Source organism: Bidens hawaiensis, unplaced genomic scaffold (genome assembly GCF_021521415.1).
Source record: "Bidens hawaiensis isolate Kalapana, Puna unplaced genomic scaffold, B.hawaiensis_p1.1 tig00004497_1, whole genome shotgun sequence".
NCBI classification, from domain to species: Eukaryota; Viridiplantae; Streptophyta; class Magnoliopsida; order Asterales; family Asteraceae; genus Bidens; species Bidens hawaiensis.
Window position 1 is genome coordinate 1595406 of NW_027491272.1, and position 21542 is coordinate 1616947.

Genomic DNA, 21542 nt, shown 5'->3' on the forward strand with positions numbered 1-21542 from the left:
TTACGTAAATGTTATATGTAGATCAATTCCAAACTTGTAAAGAAAAGGCCTAGAGCCACTTCTAATGGAAATGATTCTCCTTTCACAATGTGTTGATAGCCTTACCTTTATACTTATGAACTTCCCACACTGATGTGCCGGTATTCACCGCATAAATATGGGAAGAAGTAAGTCGTTACGTGTGGAAGGCGGCAAAACCCGCATAAACACAACGGTAAAAATTTCAAAAGTTTTAAGGAAAACCTCCACGCAGGTCAGATGTAGGCAAAGTTTAGCCATCCTACTAAGTGCAAGTGCGGTCTTACCCGCACAATCACGAACAAGGAGGCAAAACTTCAACCTATTATCTACCACGTTCAAAGGTTAACTTATTCTAAACACTTAGAAAATTTCGAAGGAAAAGATGAGGAAAACTTCCACGCAGGTCAGATATAAGTAAAGTTAAGCCATCCTACTAAGTGTAAGTACGGTCATACCCGCACAATCATGAAAGAGGAAGCGAAACAAACTTATAATTTGCCACGTTATAAAGTTAACTTATCTAAGTACTAAAGAAATTGTTAAGTTAAAACATGCGTAAAATAAACAAGGCAAGGAATTAACACAATCTTTATTCCATCAAAATTCAAATATTACAAAGATTGCTGGGTACATACCCGCATACAAAAGGCTATACAAAAACAAAAATCTACGCTAATGGTGGAAAGGGATCTTCAGGATCAAGCTTCAGGACCACTTCCACTTGGACCCGCACCATCAGTAGAGCGTGGCGGTTCAAGGAAAGCTTTAAGGATAGCTAGCCCATCATCAGCAGCAGCAACTTCGTTCACCTTCTCCACCACCGGATGCGGGAAGGCGGCATACTGGTTCACTGCTTGGTCATAAACAGCTTCAGTATCCACATCGTACAAAGGGAAGTTGGAAGGCGGGACGCCTTTCTCAACGAACCCTAGACCAAGCAGGAAGCTGGCCTTTTCCCCATCCTCATGAGAAGCGTTGAGGGCTGCGCTCATGGCATCGTCGTAGGATGTGTCCGTGAAGACTCGATGCACAACCTACAAGAAAAAATACAAGTATCAAAACCTTTTCTATTTACAAAGAAAAGCGTAAAGACATTATGAAGTTAAGCTTACCTGAGACAACGCTTCTCGAAGAAGCCATTCCTTGGTAACCAGAGCTTCCTGGAGGGCAGCTTGAGCTTGGGTACAGGCGCGTTCGGCTTCCCTTTTGTTGAGGTTGGCAAGCAACACTTCTTTAGCCGCAGCCTCTTCAACGCCCTTTAGCTTCCGCTCAGTCTGGTCAAGCACCCCCCTCTGGTCCAGGATCTCTTGGAGCTTCTTCGCGTCTTCCATCGCCAAGGCATCATGAGCCTGTTGGAGCGCCTCTAGTTTGGCTTTAAGTTCCTCATTCTCGAGGCGTAGAGGCTCAGCAACAGCTTCAGCCTTGGTGGCCCTTTCAGTTGCGTTCCGAGCAGTTTCCTTAGCCAGCCGAAGCTGTTCGTTAACAGCTTGGGCAGCCTTGGAACGGGCCTCGAGACGGGCCTAAACTTCAACTTCAAGGGCCTTGAACGCCTTCTCCTTCTCCGCAGCAGCGGCAGAGAGCCTCCTATTCTCCTCCCGGACAGCCCGCGCCTGAGCTACTTCTTGGATACGAGCTGCTTTTAACTTGTCGTTTTCACGACAAAGCAGCTCGACGCGCGGCTGCATCCGGGCCAGGAGAACCCGAAGCTCATTGGTTAGCCTACCCTCCTGGTAGCTAGCCATGGCTTCCCCCAACGCACCACTGGGAGCTGCGTGACGAGCCCACTCCACGCACTCCACATGTGTGCGAAGGGTTGTTCCTCGGCGGATGTTCCATCGTGGAACATACACTTCATTGGAATCCGACACTGCAAAAAACAAAAAGCAGTTAGGAAAAGATGATATATATATAAAAAAAAAAAAAAAAAGAAGCCAAAAGAACCCTACGCACCTGTAGGGTCAACAACAGGCCGATAGCCGCCAAACCCATCACCTGAACCCAAGGGAAATCCGTCCAAGAGGTCAGGTAGATGGGAAGGAGGCAGAGGTTGGCAAGAAGCCCCATGCATACCTGAAGGATCGGCCGTCGTTGCCAATGACGGAGGAGGCATGGTGAAGGCCGCCGCGGTAGTAGAAACCAACGGAGGTGAACTCACCGTAGGTGAACTCACAACCGTGGTCGCCGCTGCGGAGTCCGCAGAAAAAGCAACAGCCGGCTCAGTGAAAGATGCGGTAAATATGGCACTGACAGCCGGCGGTGATGTCATCACAGTTGGAACAGTTGGCTCAACTGGGTGAGCAACTGAACCAACTGAAACAGGCGCAGCCGCCTGAGTCGTCGCCTCAGGTAGGCTGACCAAGCCTACCGTCATGGGTCCGGAGGTACTCCTCCCCGCTCCACCCTAGAATGCGGTAGCATCCACGCCTGCACAAGGAAGATAAGTATTAATGATGGAAAGCTATGAAGTTAAAAATAAAGGTTGTACTTACGGGTTTTCTTGAGCCTAAAAGTGCGGACAGGCGAGGACGAACCCGATGGAGCCGGCCTCTTTGCGCCGCTCACCGTCGTCATCCTGGGCTCTCCGGAGGTGACAGACGTCGCAGCCTCCGGAGCAGTGGTCTTATCACCACCAGGGTTCCCCGCCACCTCCTCGCTCTCGGTCTCTGAATCAGACCGAGGCGCCGGATCGGCAGTGGAGGCTACCTTCGCCTTCCCATTCCCGCCGGCAGCCTTCTTCTTCCGCACCAACGGAGGACCATCTGCGGATTCCTCATCAGAACACAAGATTAGAGGAATTCCTGCAGAGGTTTCAGCATTGAGGGGTCGAGGGTTGAATAACGCCTTACCTGGCCGCCTGGCGCTCAGGATCTCGTGGCCTGGCGGGTAGACCTCCACGAACCGTTCCGCCGTCTGTTCAAGGATGGGCAACTCGTTCTCATCTAGAGCACGAGTACCCATCCGAGCGGGACTATCAGCCTCCGCGGATACAGGAGCGACTGCAAGTCGTTCCCCTCTGAAATAGAAGAAAAACAGTTAGAAGACAAACCTATATAAACAAAGAAGACAGAGCATACCGTAAGGCACAGAGTTCAAACCGTATTCAAGGACGATCGGGATCTTTTGCGCCTCCGCATCCTTCCACACCCGGCTCATCCCGAGCATCACCATCCCGGACTCCGCAAAGCGGTAAACCGGAGATTGGACTCGGGATATCTTTGAGAACCATTCCGCCTCCTGGTAGTTGGAGGCGTGAAGGCTGGGGAGTGCTTGCCCATTCTTGAACTTCATGGCAAGGGGGATGGCGCGAGCGGAGATAAAAAAAGAACTCCCGCTTCCATGAACGAAGACTGCGCTCGGTTGCGCAAATCTTCAAACCCTTGATCCGGGTTATCAGAGTATACCACCCCTGGATGCACCTCCAAGAGTAGAAGGTCATCAGGCGATCGACGAAGGGCTCAACGCCCAGAATCCGGCACACCCACTCGAAGTGGCGAATCTTCGCGATCGCCATCGGGTGCACCTCGGTCAGGTGTACACCGTGCCTCTCTAGGACACGGTACAAAAACTTTGTCAAAGGGAACCTAAGATTCCCATAGACAACGAATGCGGCATATACCCCGATCTTGCCTCTGGGGGCATCATACACCGTTTGATGAGGTTCAGGAAACTCAGGCTCGAGAGACTCGAGCATGAACTTCCTGACGATGTACTGATATAGATCGACAGGTAGAGCACACTGGCACTCGCCAGCAGTACTCTTGTCATCCTTGTCGGACGTGGATGACGGGTGCTCGGCGTACACCCCAGCCTCCTGGGCTGTAGCCTCAAGATCGTGAGCAGAAGACATCTTGCAGGTATGAAAAAGAGAACGATTTCAAGAGAATGCTCGACTGAAAAGGTGAGTATTCGCCGGAAATCGTTTTGAAGATGAAGAGAAAAGTGAAAGTGTGGATTACAAAGGACCCTCTCCCCCTTTATATACTAATCGCAATTAATGCGATCAATTTAATGCGGAAGAGAGAGAAATCGCAGGTGCAATGAAACTATGACACGTGGCAAAAAGTAAGCTGGCAACAGCTGTTGAAAGGACGCGTGCCAGTAATTTCGCGGCCACGCGCCCGAAAAGTCGCGCCCACGCGCCTGAAAAAGCGCTTGGAATGATCATATACTGTCACGTCGCCATAACTTCCTGCACGTCCTGACACTGTCAGAAGAAACCGTCGGACGACGTTTCAATAGTTTGGACTGTTCTTATCCTTTCACCAACTCTTCGAATTTCAAAATTTCAAAAAGATTCAAAAGCGGGAAATACCCCTTACCTTGGCAACCAAGTAACTATAAGACAGGTGCGAGTAAAGTGTTAAGGCAAAACCCTTCACATACTTAACACCCGCAGGGAATTGACGCCAGGAATACCTTGGAAGTAAAGTAACCGTAAGACGAGTGCGGGTACAGTGTCAAGGCAAAACCCTTCACATACTTAGCGCTCCGCAGGGAATTCAAACCAAGAAGGATCTTCTGGGCCATGCTTGCGGAAACAGGAATAACATCCCCGCATGGCGGGAACGTCGAGAACTATATTGTTTGAAACTCCAAGATGGAATTGGTGGTTTTAACATAATTGATCACTATGTTGAAAACTACCAAAACCCCATGGAGAATCCACACAAGTGGGACTCAACGCTCCTGACTTGCGAGGAGGTTACAGACCTACCCGCTTCATACCCAAAGATCAAGCAGAAAAGTCGGGAATTTCTGCGTGACATTAGGAAAACCGCGGGAAGAATCCCCACGGAAAACCTTAAAACTAAAAACCCCTTTTCAAAACCCCTTGCTAGTCCAAAAGTTCACCTAACTTATTAATAATTCATGAGAAGAACATTGGACTGGGGGGACTTGAAGAGGTAGGTCCCAGCAGAGCCCAGTTGGACCCGCAAGACTCACCTTGAAGAGGGACGTCTGCGCAACGACCAACTGCTTCCGCAGGACCCACCATGCTCAGAGAAGACCTTACGCGCAGTACGCCAGCTGTACCCGCAGGGAAAGCCTCCCAATGGTGAAGTACCCCGCTTGTTCCCGCAGTTGCGGATACAAGCCATCAGGGAAGGCTACCCGCACTAATAGCAAGGCTACACGCACAAGGCACTAACTCTTGCTACTTCAGTAGTCACCTGAAGGAATGAGCAAGGCGGGAATACTCCCGCCCAAATGAGCCAGTCCGTATGCTTCTGGAAGATCTTTTGTACTATACCTGCCAAGGTATGGGCAAAACAGACGATCTGACCAGAACAACCCATGAACCAATCACAGGGTGACAGCTCACCGACAACAGTACGAGGAGGAGCACCCTCTAGTACTGTTTCACTATTAGCCGCTGCCTACTCACCAACCCTTACTATGGGACGTGCGCAGCCTACAGTTGGTGGAACAGTGCATAGCCGGCAGTAAAGGAACAGTATACAGCCGACCTTGTCACTGTCGGCCGCAGCCTATCCACCAACCAGCATGGCTTGTGCGTAGCCCACTGTTGGTAGAACAGGAATACTATTCAGCCGGCTGTACCTTCTAGGAAACCTACCTTCGGCTATAAATACTCCAACACCTTGGAATGGTAAGGACATCATCTGATATCTCATTATCTTATCTTCTCTAGCAATCTCTTAATATACACTTATATTCAGAGCAATCTAGTCTGATTCTCACGCCGGAGGGTGGTCACAAGGAGGAACCCCCCCTTCTCAGTGACGAGCTTACGGTGTCTGTTTTGCAGGTCACCTGAAGAAGAACCTTCTTTGCTGGACCTTATCCTCGTGGGAAACATTACTTAACCCCCAGATTATCCGTAATCTGCCCAGGGTCACTTAGTGTTTCTTCAAGTGCGTTAATTATCAGGGGTATTAATGTTTGGGATGTGAACTGCCGATCAGTGGCTCGTGATCGGAGACAGCACAACATCTGTTTGTATATTGCAAAGGTATTAAGGATATTTGGTAAGTTATTATGAATTGGGTAAAGCTTCCTAAGTATGCAACCTTTGTATCAGGTGGATGAAAATTTTGGAATACCGAACAAACTTATCAAGTGTAATAATTCGTATTTGGCGGTTCAATCTATTTTAGGAGTGATGTGTTGGATTATATGGGTTAGTAGAAACGATCTCATTTTTAATAAAGTACCTATTGTCATGTCCAAGATGGTGTATGAGATCAAATCAGCATCTTTTCTTTGGGTCAAACAAAGGAGCAAAAGTTCATGTCTTGAGTGGGATAAGTGGTGCCGGTTCAACTTCGTGAATTTTCTTTATAAGTGGTTGGTTGTTTTATTTTATATATTTTTGTTTTTCTTTGTTCTAGTTTACTTGCCTCTTGTAAGTGTTTCTCTTTTAGTTTTTTAAAATTAGCCTTTAAATAAAAAAGACAATCCCCCTTTGGCCGAGCAATGTAACAAGTAGATGGGAGTGAGTTTGTGAACCTGGAGCTGCTAAAGAAGTAACAGTCGTATGACCATTTAAATATTTAAAAAAATATCACTTTTTAATATAAATACTTAATAGCATAAACAATTTCGACTACAATCTTCTCTCCTTTTATACAATACACTCCTGTACCTCTGTACTCTTTCAACTAAAAAAAAATGGAAAGCTCGTCAAGAAAAGACCATCGGGTTTAAACATAAAGAAATATAGACCAAAGGTTGGTCTAAATCGATACAAACTCGTTCCAACCCAACTGTTTGTTAGGCATCCTTCTCCCAGTAATTTGAACGCGAGCCAACCGAACATGAACCAACCGAAAATGAGCTAAGCGAACCCGAGCCACCAGTTTAAAAACCAAACAAAGAATACAAGATGATGAAGGTCCAACGTGATGGTAAAAAGGACACAATTCAACAAAAGGTTGTCGAAGCAAAACTTAAACGAGAATAAACAAAGACTAAAGTAACGTTGGAAAGACAGAAGCACCACAACGTGAAATTTTAATTTAAAGATGAGGAAACATGGGTTTGATTGGGGTCTAAATAGATATTTTCACTAATTTAAAAATGGATGCTATTTTGGTAAAGTTATAATTCCTCCATCTTTATTATATGTTAATGAAATTGAACATAATCATTATCATTACTATTATAAAAGACTATTTTCATCTAAAATTTTTATTACTCTTTTTAATCCGGATCACAAAATACAGCATATTTCAAAAAAAAAAAAAAAGAAGTAATACGTAAATACTGTTATGAATTATCATTATTAGAGTGACTCTCCACATACATGTATCATTATATTATGACTCTTTATATGCTTAACTCCCTCTTATGTTAATTATGTGCTTATTGTAATGAGCCTATAAATAGAGGCTTGTACTCCATATTGAAGAGATAATAAAAGAACTAATTCTCAATCCTCTCTATCTTGCTAATAGGTTCTAGTTATTTCATAACACGTTATCAGCACGACTCTTGAAGGTTTGATCCTCGTCTATTATCATACGGTGAGTATGCATATCTTGAGATGTGTGAGAGATTTTATTGTTTCCGTATAATATCTTGAGATGTGTTAGAGATTTTATTGCTTCCATATAATGTGTTATATAATGATATTATTTAGATAAGTTAACAATTTAACTAAATGATTTTGATGTTCGTAATATAATTTTAATTTTGGGTTTGATTATGAAATTGGAGGCTAGGAATTATACGTATGTGATTTTCTATATAAAACAATATTAGATTTACAAATTGAGTGTTTTAATTCATCTTCCTGATCAAAGTTTATAGACATGGTGTAAAATTAATTTTGGTTATAATTTCAACAAGCTATATATCCTTTTAAGTTAAATTGAATATAATATAATTAATTTGAATGATTCACATCCATTGATTTGATTTGAATTACGCATACATGTTTGAGTATGATCCATGCCATTTTCTTTTGATAAAATCTCAATGTCATCATACATGTTGAGAATAATATAATTTTGATAGAATGATGCATATATAATATTGTTTTCACACATACATGCATGTATAACTTTGTTAGAATGATGCATGTATGATATTGTTCTTAGACATAAATAATTTTGCTAGAATGATGCCTCTGTGGGCAAAATGTAATGTTGTAGTTTATTATTATTATTTTTTGCGTCACATCTTTACACCAATCTTATTGCTATGTTTTCTTTCATAACAATCAAAATTGTAACCATGTCAATCGTGTCGGGTTGGCGGGTTATCGGGTTAATAAGTTTCGGGTTGGCGGGTTGGCGTGTCGAGATTCTTCAACCCTAACCCAACCCATATATTTATTCGTGTCAGGTCGTGTCGACCCATTTAAATTCGTGTCGTGTTCGGGTTGTGTTTCGGGTCAACCCATTTTACGTTCATTTATGAATATGATTAATATCTAGTGGCTTAATATTAACCTAGACAATCAATTACTCTTATTCATATAAAGCATTTTAACAATTTTGTGATAGATCTAATTGTTTTTGTCAATTTATCTCTCATTTCCAATTAACAAACTTAGGTTCACATATTTTGCTTAAGATAAAGAATAAACGAGTGGAGATAATAAGAGAATAGATGGTTAAGACTAATAAAATATAAATAATGGAAGTGAAGAGTGGACAAAATATTTAAAAAGTAATTAATTTAATTTATAAAAATTAATAGATATATGAAAAATTGTAAATCAAAGTATTTAACTTAAAATTTAACACTTCTTATCTCTAAAAATCAAAATATTAACTTCTATAAAATTTTTAAACGGGTTAACATGTCAACCCATTTTTTGACAGGTCGGGTTCGGGTTGACCCATTTTTTAGATGGGTCGGGTTCGGGTTGACATATTTAAGAAAACGGGTTGTGTCAGCCGACCCAAAACCTATATTTTTTCGTGTCGGGTTTCGGGTCGTGTCAGGAATTGACAGCCCTAATTGTAACCAATGTTGTTCCAACATTGACGTGAATATATTTTAAGTGACATATTAATTCATATATTTTGTACTTTAGCATTCATCATGTCAAACCTAGCAAAGCTTGAATTTTTAGCTTTGGACATTACCGGAAAGAATTATTTGTCATGGGTGTTGGATGCGGAAATGCACCTAAATGCCAACAATCTTGGTAACACAATTAAAGAAGATAATACAACATCCATCCAAGATAAGGCAAAGGCGATGATTTTCCTTCGCCATCATATCCACGATGACTTAAAAAACGAATACCTAACGGTTAAGGATCCACTTGACTTGTGGACCAAATTAAAAGAAAGATATGATCACCAAAAAACAGTAATATTACTAAGAGCTCGTTATGATTGGGTCAACTTAAGGTTACAAGACTTTAAAACCATAAGCGAGTACAACTCGGCTATGTTTAGAATAACCTCACAATTGATTTTGTGTGGACAAAATATTACTGATGAGGATATGATGGAAAAAACATTCTCCACATTTCACGCATCAAATGTGCTATTGCAGCAGCAATATCATGAAAGGGGTTTTACAAAATATTGTGACCTTGTTTCATATTTACTTGTGGCCGAACAAAACAATGAGCTCTTGATGAAAAATCATGAGACCCGACGGTTGGCACAGCCCCATTCCCTGAAGCGAATGTTGCAGCATATAATGATCAAAGTGGAAGTCGTGGTCGTGGTCGTGGTCATGATCATGGTAGTGGACGTGGATATAACCGGGGAAGTTATCATGGTGTTCAATTTAAGAACACAAGATCCCATCATAAAGGGTAAGAAAATGGAAAGAAGCCTAAGTATGAAAGTGATAAAAAGACAAATGTAACCACATCAAATGCATGTCATCGATGTGGAAGTAATAACCATTGGGCGGGGTACTTGTCGTACGCCTAAACACTTGGTGACACTCTACCAACAATCAATCAATAATAAAGGAAAAGGAATAGAAACGAATTTTGCATATGCAGATGGCAACATTGATATCCCCGATGGTCACAATAAACATACTAATACAATTGCTCTTGATGTGGATGATTTCATCATTGATCCAATCAATATGAATTCTGGTGATATCATGGATGATACACCCAAGATGGATGCTTGCAATTTCCCTTACATATGAGTGACTCGACTTAATTTTATGTTATTTTCGTTATGTCATGTCTGGACATTTTCTTTGAAATAATGAGTTTTTTTTCTCTAAGCGTATGAGATATTTTGAGCATGTTATGCATTCTATTTATGTATTTTTTTTTTGTTTTGAAGTATATGGAACATTTAAAACATTCTACTAATGATGAAGACATGTGTCTAATCGACAGTGCAACCACGCATACAATTTTCAAGAAAAGAAATTTTTTCTCTAATATAATTATAAAAGAGGCAAACGTCGGTACTATATCCGGTAGTTCAAAGTTAATTAAAGGTTTTGGAGAAGCACATGTTGTGTTACCGGGTGGAACACATTTCAAATTTAACAATGCATTATTTGCCCGTCGTCTCAAAGAAATTTAATAAGTTTTAAAGATATTCATCTAAATGGATATCATCTTGAGACAACATGTGATAGACATGATGAGTACCTTCAAATCACAAGTTCGATTTCGGGTGAAAAACATGTATTAGAAAAGTTACCCGCACTTGCCTCCGGTTTGTACTATACTAAAATTAATATAATTGAATCAAATATGGTCATAAACCAAAAGTTTATGGACCGGGAAAATTTTATCATTTGGCATGACCGGTTAGGCCATCCCGGATCAATTATGATGCGGAAAATTATTGAAAATTCGTGTGGGCATTCATTAAAAAACCAAAAGGTCCTTCATTCTAAGGTAATTACATGTGTTGCATGCTCGCAAGGAAAATTAATTACTCGTCCTTCACCGGCTAAGGTGGGAACCGAATCTCTTAGTTTTTTAGAAAGAATACATGGTGATATATGTAGGCCTATAAATCCCTCTAGTGGACCATTTAGATACTTTATGGTCCTAATTGATGCATCAACTAGATGGCCTCATGTGTGTTTATTATCAAGTCGTAATATGGCATTTGCACGACTACTTGCTCAATTAATAAAATTAAGAGCACATTTCCCAGATTACCCCATTAAGAAAATTCGGTTAGACAATGTTGGTGAATTTACATCCCAAACATTTAATGATTATTGCATGTCTATTGGGATAAGTGTGGAGAATCCTGTACCTCATGTATACACACAAAATGGGCTTGCTGAATCGCTTATTAAGCGACTTCAAATGATTGCGAGACCAATGATTATGAAATCAAAATTACCAGTTACTGCTTGGGGGCATGCGATTTTACATGCAGCAACACTAATTCGCATCAGGCCAACTAGTTATCATACCTCTTCCCCGCTAAAGTTGGTTTTTGGTCATGAACCAAATGTTTCCCATCTAAGGATTTTTGGTTGTGCCGTATATGTTCCTATCGCTCCACCACAACGTACAAAGATGGGGCCTCAAAGGAGGTTAGGAATATATGTTGGGTACGAATCACCATCTATAATTAAGTATTTAGAGCCAACAACAGGAGATCTATTTACGGCTCGTTTGTTGCTTGTCACTTTGATGAATCAACATTCCCAAAATTAGGGGGAGATGAAAAGCAGCCAAAAGGTGATATATGTTTGAATGAATTATCGTTATCTCATTTGGATCCTCGAACTAAACAGTGTGAACTTGAAGTTCAAAGAATAATTCATTTACAAAGATTAGAAAATCAATTACCAGACGCTTTTACCGACCTAAAGAGAGTGACTAAGTCACATATACCAGATACTAATGCTCCAATTAAAATCAGTGTCCCTGAAGGACCACTCCATATTGGTAATGGATCTAATGCACGCCTAAAGCGTGGCAGACCAATTGGTTCCAAAGACAAAAATCCTCGAAAGAAAAAAGGAGCAAATAATAAACATAGTCAAATCGAGGTTGAAGTAATTCAAGAGAAAGAGTCTCCTAAAAAGACACTAGACATGATGGTTCAAGATGAACATAAGGTACCTGAAAATAAAGAGATCTCAATAAATTATATCATGTCTAGGAAAGTATGGAACCGAAGCCAAGTCGAGGTCGATGAAATCTTTTCATATAATGTAGCGCTAAAAATAATGGAAAACAATGAGGATCATGAACCAGTATCTGTTGATGAATGTAAACAGAGACATGATTGGACAAAATGGAAAGACGCAATTGAAGCAGAATTAAATTCCCTCACAAAACGGGAAGTCTTTGGTCCCATAGTACAAACACCTGAAGGTGTAAAACCTGTTGGTTATAAATGGGTCTTTGTGCGAAAACGTAATGACAAGTATGAGATTACACTCTACAAGGCACGATCGGTAGCATAAGGATTTTCGCAAAGACCTGGAATTGATTATGAGGAGACGTATTCTCTCGTGGTAGATGCAACGACTTTTCGTTATCTTGTTAGTCTGGTAATACAATAAGGGATTGATATGCGTCTAATGGATGTTGTGACAGCCTACCTTTATGGCTCACTTGATACAGAAATTTAAATGAAACTACCTGCAGGATTCAAACTACCAGAATCATATAAATCAAGTTCTAGAGAACATCTTTCAATTAAACTAAACAAATCATTATATGGGCTGAAACAATCTGGGCGTATGTGGTATAATCGCCTTAGTGAGTATTTGCTGAAAGAAGGTTACAAAAATGATTCTGTTTGTCCATGCATTTTTACACAAAGATCAGCATCTGAATTTGTTATAATTGTCGTATATGTTGATGATTTGAATATAATTGGAACTCCTGGAGAGCTCCATAAGGCTATCGAATATTTGAAAAAGGAATTTGAAATGAAAGACCTTGGAAAGACAAAGTTTTGTCTTGAGTTACAAATAGAACATCTAAAAGGTGGGATACTTATGCATTAAGAAACTTACATAGAAAAATTACTCAAAAGGTTTTACATGGATAAATCACATCCACTGAGCACTCCAATGGTTGTAAGGTCACTTGATGTGGAAAAGGACCCATTCCAACCACCGGGAGACGAAGAAGAAATTCTTGGTCCAGAAGTACCGTATCTGAGTGCAATTGGTACATTAATGTTCCTTGCGAGCCATGCACGACCCGATATATCATTTTCATTAAATTTGTTTGCAAGGTATAGTTCATGCCCAACAAGGAGACATTGGAATGGGGTAAAACAAATATTTCGATATCTCCAAGGAACTAAAGATATAGGCTTGTATTTTACTAACCAATCGAAAACAAGTTTGGTTGGTTTTGCAGATGCAGGGTATTTGTCTGATCCTTATACTTGCCGATCCCAAACAGGATATTTATTCACACATGGAGGCACTGCAATTTCATGGCGTTCTGTGAAGCAAACAATCACAGCCACTTCATCTAACCATGCAGAATTATTGGCAATCCATGAAGCTAGTCGAGAATGTGTTTGGTTGAGAACCATAATACAACACATTCGTGGATCTTGTGGTATTTTGTCTGTAGATGAGGGACTGGCGGTTTTACATGAAGACAACGCAGCATGCATTGCACAACTTAAGGAAGGATACATCAAAGGAGACAGAACCAAACATATCTCGCCAAAGTTCTTTTTCACACATTATCTACAAAAGAATGGAGATATTATCGTTCAACAGATTCGCTCAAGCGAAAATTTGGCAGACTTGTTTACTAAATCACTTCCGACCTCAACATTCAAGAAATTAGTTCACGGGATCAGGATGCGTCGACTCAAGGAGCGAATATCATCAGGGGGAGAATAATACGCGCTGCACTCTTTTTTCCTTAGCTATGGTTTTATCCCACTGGGTTTTCCTAGCAAGGTTTTTAATGAGGCAGCATCAACAAGCGTATTTCATCTCGTGGATCGTCAAGGGGGGGTGTTATGAATTATCATTATTAGAGTGACTCTCCACATACATGTACCATTATATTATGACTCTCCATATGCTTAACTCCCTCTTATGTTAATTATGTGTTTATTGTAATGAGCCTATAAATAGAGGCTTGTACTTCATATTGAAGAGATAATAAAAGAATTAATTCTCAATCCTCTCTATCTTGCTAATAGGTTCTAGTTATTTCATAAAAAATACCATATTATGTAATGTAGTCATGTTAAGTTGTGTAACATGTGAATACATATATGCAATATCATTTTCCTTGTGTCTCTTAATAAAAAATTAGAACATGAAAATGTTTATTTAACTAGGATTTGACAAATTTACATTTTATTCAATTACAAAATAACGTAACTTTTTTTGTTACAAAATAATATCCCCCAAACTACATATACACCAATTACACAAATTATGTTAATTACCTAACTACGAAATACACAAAATTACAATATACATTACTACACATGATACATAAATTACACAACACAAAACACACATATTACATTAAAGGGCTGGGTTCAAGTAATAAGTTTAGTTTTTCTAAGAAGGTTAAGAAGGAGGGTATTTTAGTCCATACAATACATTTAAAAAACCCACCTACATCCATCATTTCCTTCACCCACCTTCTACATCTCAGCAGCCCAGCCACCACCATCCACAGCCACCGCTCCGTCGGCAACCACCACTGATATCGTTGTAGTTCATTGCCGCATCCGAGCTACTGGTAAACGCCAGCGAGTCCATTTTCCGGCAAGTGGAACCACCATCCAAACAAATCATGCGAATTTGATGATTTGAAGCTTAATTACTTCAAATTGACGTTCGATTTTATGATTTATACATGATATTAGCATTGATTAGTGAAGATTCTGATACGTACCAGCCACCCATGTAGCTCTATCCACATACACATGATGCATGGATGCATAAGCCTCAACCCACGTTCATTTTATTATTAATATTTCTAAGTTATTTGTTTCCCATGTTCTAGTAGTGGTAGGTAGTTATTTGCATCTGAAGAAACACTAAGTGAACCCTGGACAGATTATAGATAATCTGGGGGTTAAGTAATGTTTCCCACGGATGAGATCTAGCTGAGAAGGTTGTTCTTCAGGAGACCTGCAAAACAGACACCGTAAGCTCGTCACTGAGAGGGGGGGGGGGTTCCTCCTTGTGACCACCCTCCGGCGTGAGAATCAGACTAGATTGCTCTGAATATAAGAGTATATTAAGAGATTGCTAGATAAGATTGAGATATCAGATGATGTCCTTACCATTCCAAGGTGTTGGAGTATTTATAGCCGAAGGTAGGTTTCCAAGCAGGTACAGCCGGCTGAATAGTATTCCTGTTCTACCAACAGTGGACGTATGCACAGGCCATGCTAGTTGGTGGATAGGTTACGGCCAACAGTAACAAGGTCGGCTGTATACTGTTCCTTTACTGCCGGCTACGCACTGTTCCACCAACTGTAGGCTGCGCACGTCCCCTCGTAAGGGTTGGTGAGTAGGCAGCGGCTAATAGTGACAAACAGTACTAGAGGGTGCTCCTCCTCGTATTGTTGTCGGTGAGCTGTCACCCTGTGATTAGTTCATGGGCTGCTCTGGTCAAACTGTCTGTTCCGTCCATACCTTAGTAGGTATAGTACGAAAGACCTTCCAGAAGCATACGGACTGGCTCATTTAGGCGGGAGTGTTCCCGCCTTGCTCATTCCTTCATGTGACAACTGAACGAATGCCTTGTGCGTGTAGCCTTGCTGTCAGTGCGGGTAGCCTTCCCTGATGGCTTGTATCCGCAGCTGCGGGAACAGGCGGGGTACTTCACCATTGGGAGGCTTTTCCTGCGGGTACAGCTGGCGTACTGCGCGTAAGGTTCTTTGAGCATGGTGGGTCCTGCTGGAGCAGTTGGTCATCGCGCAGACGTTCCTGTTCAAGGTGAGTCTTGCGGGTCCAACTGGGCTCTGCTGGGACCTACCTCTTCAAGTTCCCCCAGTCCAATGTTCTTCTCATGAATTATTAATAAGTGAGATGAGCTTTTGGACTTAGCAAGGGGTTTTGAAAAGGGTTTAGTTTTTCGGTTTTCCGTGGTGATTCATCCCGCGGTTTTCCTGATGTCACGCAGAAATTCCCGACTTTTCTGCTTGACCTTTGGGCGTGAAGCGGGTAAGTTTGTAACCTCCTCGCGCGTCAGGAGTGTTGAGTCCCAATTGTGTGGATTCTCCATGAGGTTTTGGTGGTTTTCGACATAGTGATCATTTATGCTAAAACCACCAATTCCATTTTGGAGTTTCAAACAATATAGTTCTCGACGTTCCCGTCGTGCGGGAATGTTATTCACGTTTCCGCAAGCATGGCCCAGAAGATCCTTCTTGGTTTGAATTCCCTGCAGAGTGCTAAGAACGTGAAGGGTTTTGCCTTGACACTGTACCCGCACTCGCCTTACGGTTACTTTACTTCCAAGGTATTCTTGGCGTCAATTCCCTGCGGGTGCTAAGTATGTGAAGGGTTTTGCCTTGACACTGTACCCGCACCCGTCTGATGGTTACTTGGTTGCCAAGTTATTCTTGGCTTCAATTCCCTGCGGGTGTTAGGTATGTGAAGGGTTTTGCCTTAACACTGTACCCCGCACCCGTCTTACGGTTACTTGGTTGCCAAGGTAAGGGGTATTTTCCCGCTCACTTTTGAATCTTTTTGAATTTTGAATTTTTTGAAATTCGAAGAGTTGGTGGAAAGATAGGAACAGTCCAAACATCTGAAACGTCGTGCGACGGTTTCTTCTGACTGTGTCAGGACGTGCAGGAAGTTATGGCGACGTGACAGTACATGGTCATTCCAGACGCTTTTTCAGGCGCGTGGGCGCGATTTTTCGGGCGCGTGGCCGTAAAATTAATGGTGTGCGTCCTGTCAACAGCTGTTGCCAGCTTGCTTTTTGCCACGTGTCATAGTTTCATTGCACCTTCGTTTTCTCTCTCTTCCGCATTAATTTCATCGCATTAATTGCGATTAGTATATAAAGGGGGAGAGGGTTATTTGTAATCCACACTTTCACTCTTCTTCATCTTCTTTGCGATTTCCGGCGAATACTTATCCTTTTCAGGCAAGCATTCTCCCGAAATCGTTTTCTTCTTTTACAAGATGTCTCGTGATATCGATTCCACAGCTGACGACAGGAATACTGCTGGTGAGTGCCAGTGTGCTCTTCCTGTCGATCTGTACCGGTATGTTGTCAGGAAGTTCATGCTCGAGTCTCTCGAGCCTGAGTTTCCTGAACCCCATCAGACCGTGTACGATGCCACCCGAGGCAAGATCGGGGTTTATGCAGCATTCTTTGTCTATGGGAATCTTAGGTTCCCATTGACAAAGTTTGTTTACCGTGTCCTTGAGAGGCATGGTGTTCACTTGACCGAGTTGCACCCCATGGCGATCGCCAAGATTCGCCATTTTGAGTGGGTGTGCCGGATACTGGGCATTGAGCCCTATGTTGACCGCCTGATGACCTTCTACACTTGGAGGTGCATCCAGGGGTGGTACACGCTGTCAACCCGGATTAAGGGTTTGAAGATCTGTGCGACCGAGCGCAGTCTTCGCGCGTGGAAGAGGGAGTTTTTCTTCATATCCGCCCGCGCCATCCCCATTGCTATGAAATTCAAGAATGGGCAGGCCCTTCCCAGCCTTCACGCTTCCAGCTACCAGGAGGCGGAATGGTTTGCCCAGATATCTCGGGTCCAATCTCCGGTTTACCGGTTTGCGGAGTCCGGGATGGTAATGCTGGGGATGAGCCGGGTGTGGAAAGAGGCTGATGCGCGCAAGATTCCGATCGTCCTCGAATACGGTTCGAACTCTGTTCCTTACGGTATGCCTTTTTCCCTTTTGTTGATTTTGAATTTCTTCTAACTTTTTTCCTGTTTATTTCAGAGGGGAACGACCTGCAGTCGCTCCTGAACCCGCGGGAGGATGACGGTCCCGCACGGATGGGTACTCGCGCTCTAGATGAGAACGAGTTGCCCATCCTCGAACAAACGGCGGATCGGTTCGTGGAGGTCTATCCGCTAGGCCATGATATCTTCAGTGCCCGTCGGCCAGGTAAGGCGCTCTTCGCCCCTCGACCTCTCAATGCTGAAACCTCTGCTGGAATTCCTCTAATCGTATGTTCTGATGAGGAATCCGCAGATGGTCCTCCGTTGGTGCGGAAGAAGAAGGCTGCCGGCGGGAAGGGAAAAGAGAAGGTGGCCTCCACTGCCGATCCGGTGGCTCTGTCTGACTCGGAGACTGAGAGCGAAGAGGTGGCGGGGAATCCCGGTGGTGGTAAGACCACAGCTCCGGAGGTTGCGACTGTCACCTCCGGAGAGCCAAAGAAGACGACGGTGACCGGCGCAAAGAGGCCGGCTCCATCGGGTCCATCCCCGCCTCTCCGTACCTTTAGGCTCAAGAAAACCCGTAAGTACAACTTTCTCTTAGCTTTTATCTTCATAGTTTAATCCTTAGTCTTTTAACACTTTTCTTCTTTACGCAGGCGTGGATGTTGGCGCATTCCAGGGTGAGGGGCCGAGTATTACCTCTCCGCCAATGACGGTAGGCTTGGTCAGCCTACCTGAGGCGTCGACCCAGGCGCCTGCGCCTGCTTCCGCTGGTTCAGTTGCTCACTCCTTTGAGCCGACTGTTCCAGCCGAGATGACGTCGCCGCCGGCTGTGAGTGCGATTTTTACAGCATCCTTCACAGAGCCGGCGGTTACTGTTGCCGCGGATTCTGCGGCAGCGACCGCGGCGGCGACCACGGCGGCTGCTACCATGCCCCCGTCATCGGCAACGACGGCCGGACAATCAGGTACGCGTGGGGCTTCTCGCATCTCTCCGCCACCTTCCCATCTGCCTGACCTCTTGGATGGATTTCCATTGGGTTCAGGTGATGGGTTCGGCGGTTATCGGCCTGTAATTGACCCTACAGGTGCGTAGGGTTCTTTTGGCCCATTTTTCTATATATATTTTATCATCTTTTCCTAACTGCTTTTTGTTTTCTGCAGTGTCGGATTCCAATGAAGTGTATGTTCCGCGATGGAACATACGCCGAGGAACAACCCTTCGTACCCCTGTGGAGTGCGTGGAATGGGCTCGCCACGCTGCTCCCCATGGTGCGTTGGGGGAAGCCATGGCTAGCTACCAGGAGGGTAGGCTAACCAACGAGCTTCGGGTTCTCCAAGCCCGGATGCAGCCGCGCGTCGAGCTGCTTTGTCGTGAAAACGACAAGTTGAAAGCAGCTCGCGCCAGGGAAGTATCTCAAGCGCGGGCTCTTCGGGAGGAGAACCAACAGCTGTCCGCAGCTGCTGCGAAGGAGAAGGCCTTCAATGCCCTCGAGGTTGAGGTTCAAGCGCGACTCGAGGCCCGCTCCAAGGCTGCCCAAGCTGTTAACGAACAGCTTCGGCTGGCTAAGGAGACTGCGAGGAACGCAACCGAGAGGGCCACCAAGGCTGAAGCCGTTGCTGAGCCTTTGCGTGTGGAGAATGAGGAGCTCAAGGCCAAATTAGAGGCTCTCCAACGTGCTCATGATGCCTTGGCGATGGAAGATGCCAAGAAGCTCCAGGAGATCTTGGACCAGAGGGGCGTGCTTGACCATACCGAGCGGAAGCTTAAGGGCGTCGAAGAGGCTGCCGCAAAGGAAGTTCTACTTGCTAACCTTAACAAAAGCGAAGCCGAACGCGCCTGCACCCAAGCTCAAGCCGCCCTTCAAGAAGCTCTGGTTGCCAAGGAATGGCTTCTTCGAGAAGCGTTGTCTCAGGTAAGTCTATCTTCATGTCTTCACGCTTTTCTTTGTAAATAGGGTGTTGACACTTGTATATTTTCTTATGTAGGTTGTGCATCGGGTCTTCTCAGAGACATCTTACGACGATGCTATGAGCGCAGCCCTCAACGCTTCTCACGAGGATGGGGAACGGGTCGGCTTCCTGCTTGGTCTAGGGTTTGTTGAGAAAGGCGTCCCGCCATCCAACTTCCCTTTGTACAATGTAGATACTGAAGCCATATATGACCAAGCAGTAAATCAATACGCCGCCCTCCCGCATCCGGTGGTGGAGAAGGTGAATGAAATTGCTGCTGCTGATGATGGGCTACCTATCCTTAAGGCTTTCCTTGAACAGCCACGCTCTACTGACGGCGCTGGTCCAAGTGGAAGTGGCCCTGAAGCCTGATCCTGAAGATCCCTTCCCGCTGCTAGGATAGATTTAGTTTGTATAGATTTACTTTCTTGTAGGCGGGTAGTTACCCGGCCATTCTTGTAACGAATATTTATGAAATGTAAATCTTTGTGCGGCTAAGACCGCTTGATTCATTGGATTCCTTGCTTTATAAACTTTATATGACACATACTTTAGTTTAAATTAGCAATTTTCCAAGTGTTTAGGATAAGTTAACCTTTGAACGTGGTAGATAGGTGTGAAGTTTTGCTTCCTCTTCCGTGATTGTGCGGGTAGGACCGTCACTTGCACGTAGAAGGATGGCTAAACTTTACCATCTGACCTTCGTGTAGGTTTTACTCATCTTTGAGGATAAGTTAACCTTTGAACGTGGTAGATAATAGGTGTGAAGTTTTGCTTCCTCTTTCGTGATTGTGCGGGTATGACCGTCACTTGCACTTAGTAGGATGGCTAAACTTTACCCATATCTGACCTGCGTGTAGGTTTTCCTCATCTTTGAGGATAAGTTAACCTTTGAACGTGGTAGATAATAGGTGTGAAGTTTTGCTTCCTCTTTCGTGATTGTGCGGGTATGACCGTCACTTGCACTTAGTAGGATGGCTAAACTTTACCCATATCTGACCTGCGTGTAGGTTTTCCTTATCTTTTTTTTTTTTTTTTAGGATAACCTTTGAACGTGGTAGATGATAGGTTGAAGTTTTGCTTCCTTGTTTGTGATTGTGCGGGTAAGACCGTCACTTGCACTTACAAGGATGGCTAAACTTTACTTACATCATACCTGCGTGTAGGTTTCCCTTATTAACATTGTGTTTATGCGGGTTTTGCCGCCTTCCACACGTAACGACTTACTTCTTCCCGTTTATGCGGTGAATACCGGTACCAGTGGGAAGTTCATAAGTATAAAGGTAAACACATTATGAAAAGAGAATCATTTCCATTAGAAGTGGCTCTAGGCCTTTTCTTTACAAGTTTTGGAATTGATCTACATATAACATTTGCGTAATTGAGCTCCATTCCATGTTCTTGGGATGGGAGTGCCATCGAGCCTCTCGAGCCGGTATGCGCCCTTTCCCAGGACTTCTTTGATAATGTATGGCCCTTCCCAGACCGGGGCCAGCTTTCCCGGGCGCTCTTGGTTTGAAGCCTCGTTGTTACGCAGTATGTAGTCTCCTATATTGAAGTTGCAGAGTTTTACCCGCGTGTTGTAGTACTTTTGCATTTGTCGTTTGTAGTTCTCTTCACGCACTGCGGCTAAGTCTCTGCGTTCCTCGGTTAGCATAAGCTCCAACCGTCTTTCCGCATCATTGTCTTCTGGCTGAATCAGGACCCTTGGTGAGGGTAGACCAATTTCGACCGGGACCATGGCTTCAGTGCCATAAGTGAGGCTGAACGGGGTTTCTCCCGTACTGGCCTTCTTCAGCGTTCTGTTTGCCCAAAGGACGT

The 21542-nt window shown here is 43.6% G+C and overlaps 2 protein-coding genes and 1 pseudogene across 2 annotated transcripts; all 3 read left to right on the forward strand.

Annotated features, from left to right (window-relative positions):
• The first annotated feature begins 9036 nt into the window (after positions 1-9036).
• On the forward strand, positions 9037-9819 carry LOC143626770 (uncharacterized). Its single transcript, XM_077096747.1, has one exon. The coding sequence runs from the start codon at positions 9037-9039 to the stop codon at positions 9817-9819; it is 783 nt and encodes a 260-aa protein (XP_076952862.1).
• Positions 9820-11038: 1219 nt separating this feature from the next.
• Positions 11039-12366, forward strand: LOC143626771 (uncharacterized). The gene is made up of 2 exons (XM_077096748.1): positions 11039-11484; positions 11547-12366. The coding sequence occupies exons 1-2, from the start codon at positions 11039-11041 to the stop codon at positions 12364-12366; spliced, it is 1266 nt and encodes a 421-aa protein (XP_076952863.1).
• A 585-nt stretch (positions 12367-12951) lies between these two features.
• Positions 12952-13776, forward strand: LOC143626772 (secreted RxLR effector protein 161 pseudogene; annotated as a pseudogene).
• The last annotated feature ends 7766 nt before the right edge of the window (positions 13777-21542 follow it).

Coding starts and splice junctions, on each gene's coding strand:
- LOC143626770 (XM_077096747.1), top strand. CDS start 9,037: ATGTCAAACCTAGCAAAGCTTGAATTTTTAGCTTTGGACATTACCGGA.
- LOC143626771 (XM_077096748.1), top strand. CDS start 11,039: ATGGCATTTGCACGACTACTTGCTCAATTAATAAAATTAAGAGCACAT. Junction 11,485..11,546: donor AAGATGGGGCCTCAAAGGAG/GTTAGGAATATA, acceptor AGCCAACAACAG/GAGATCTATTTACGGCTCGT.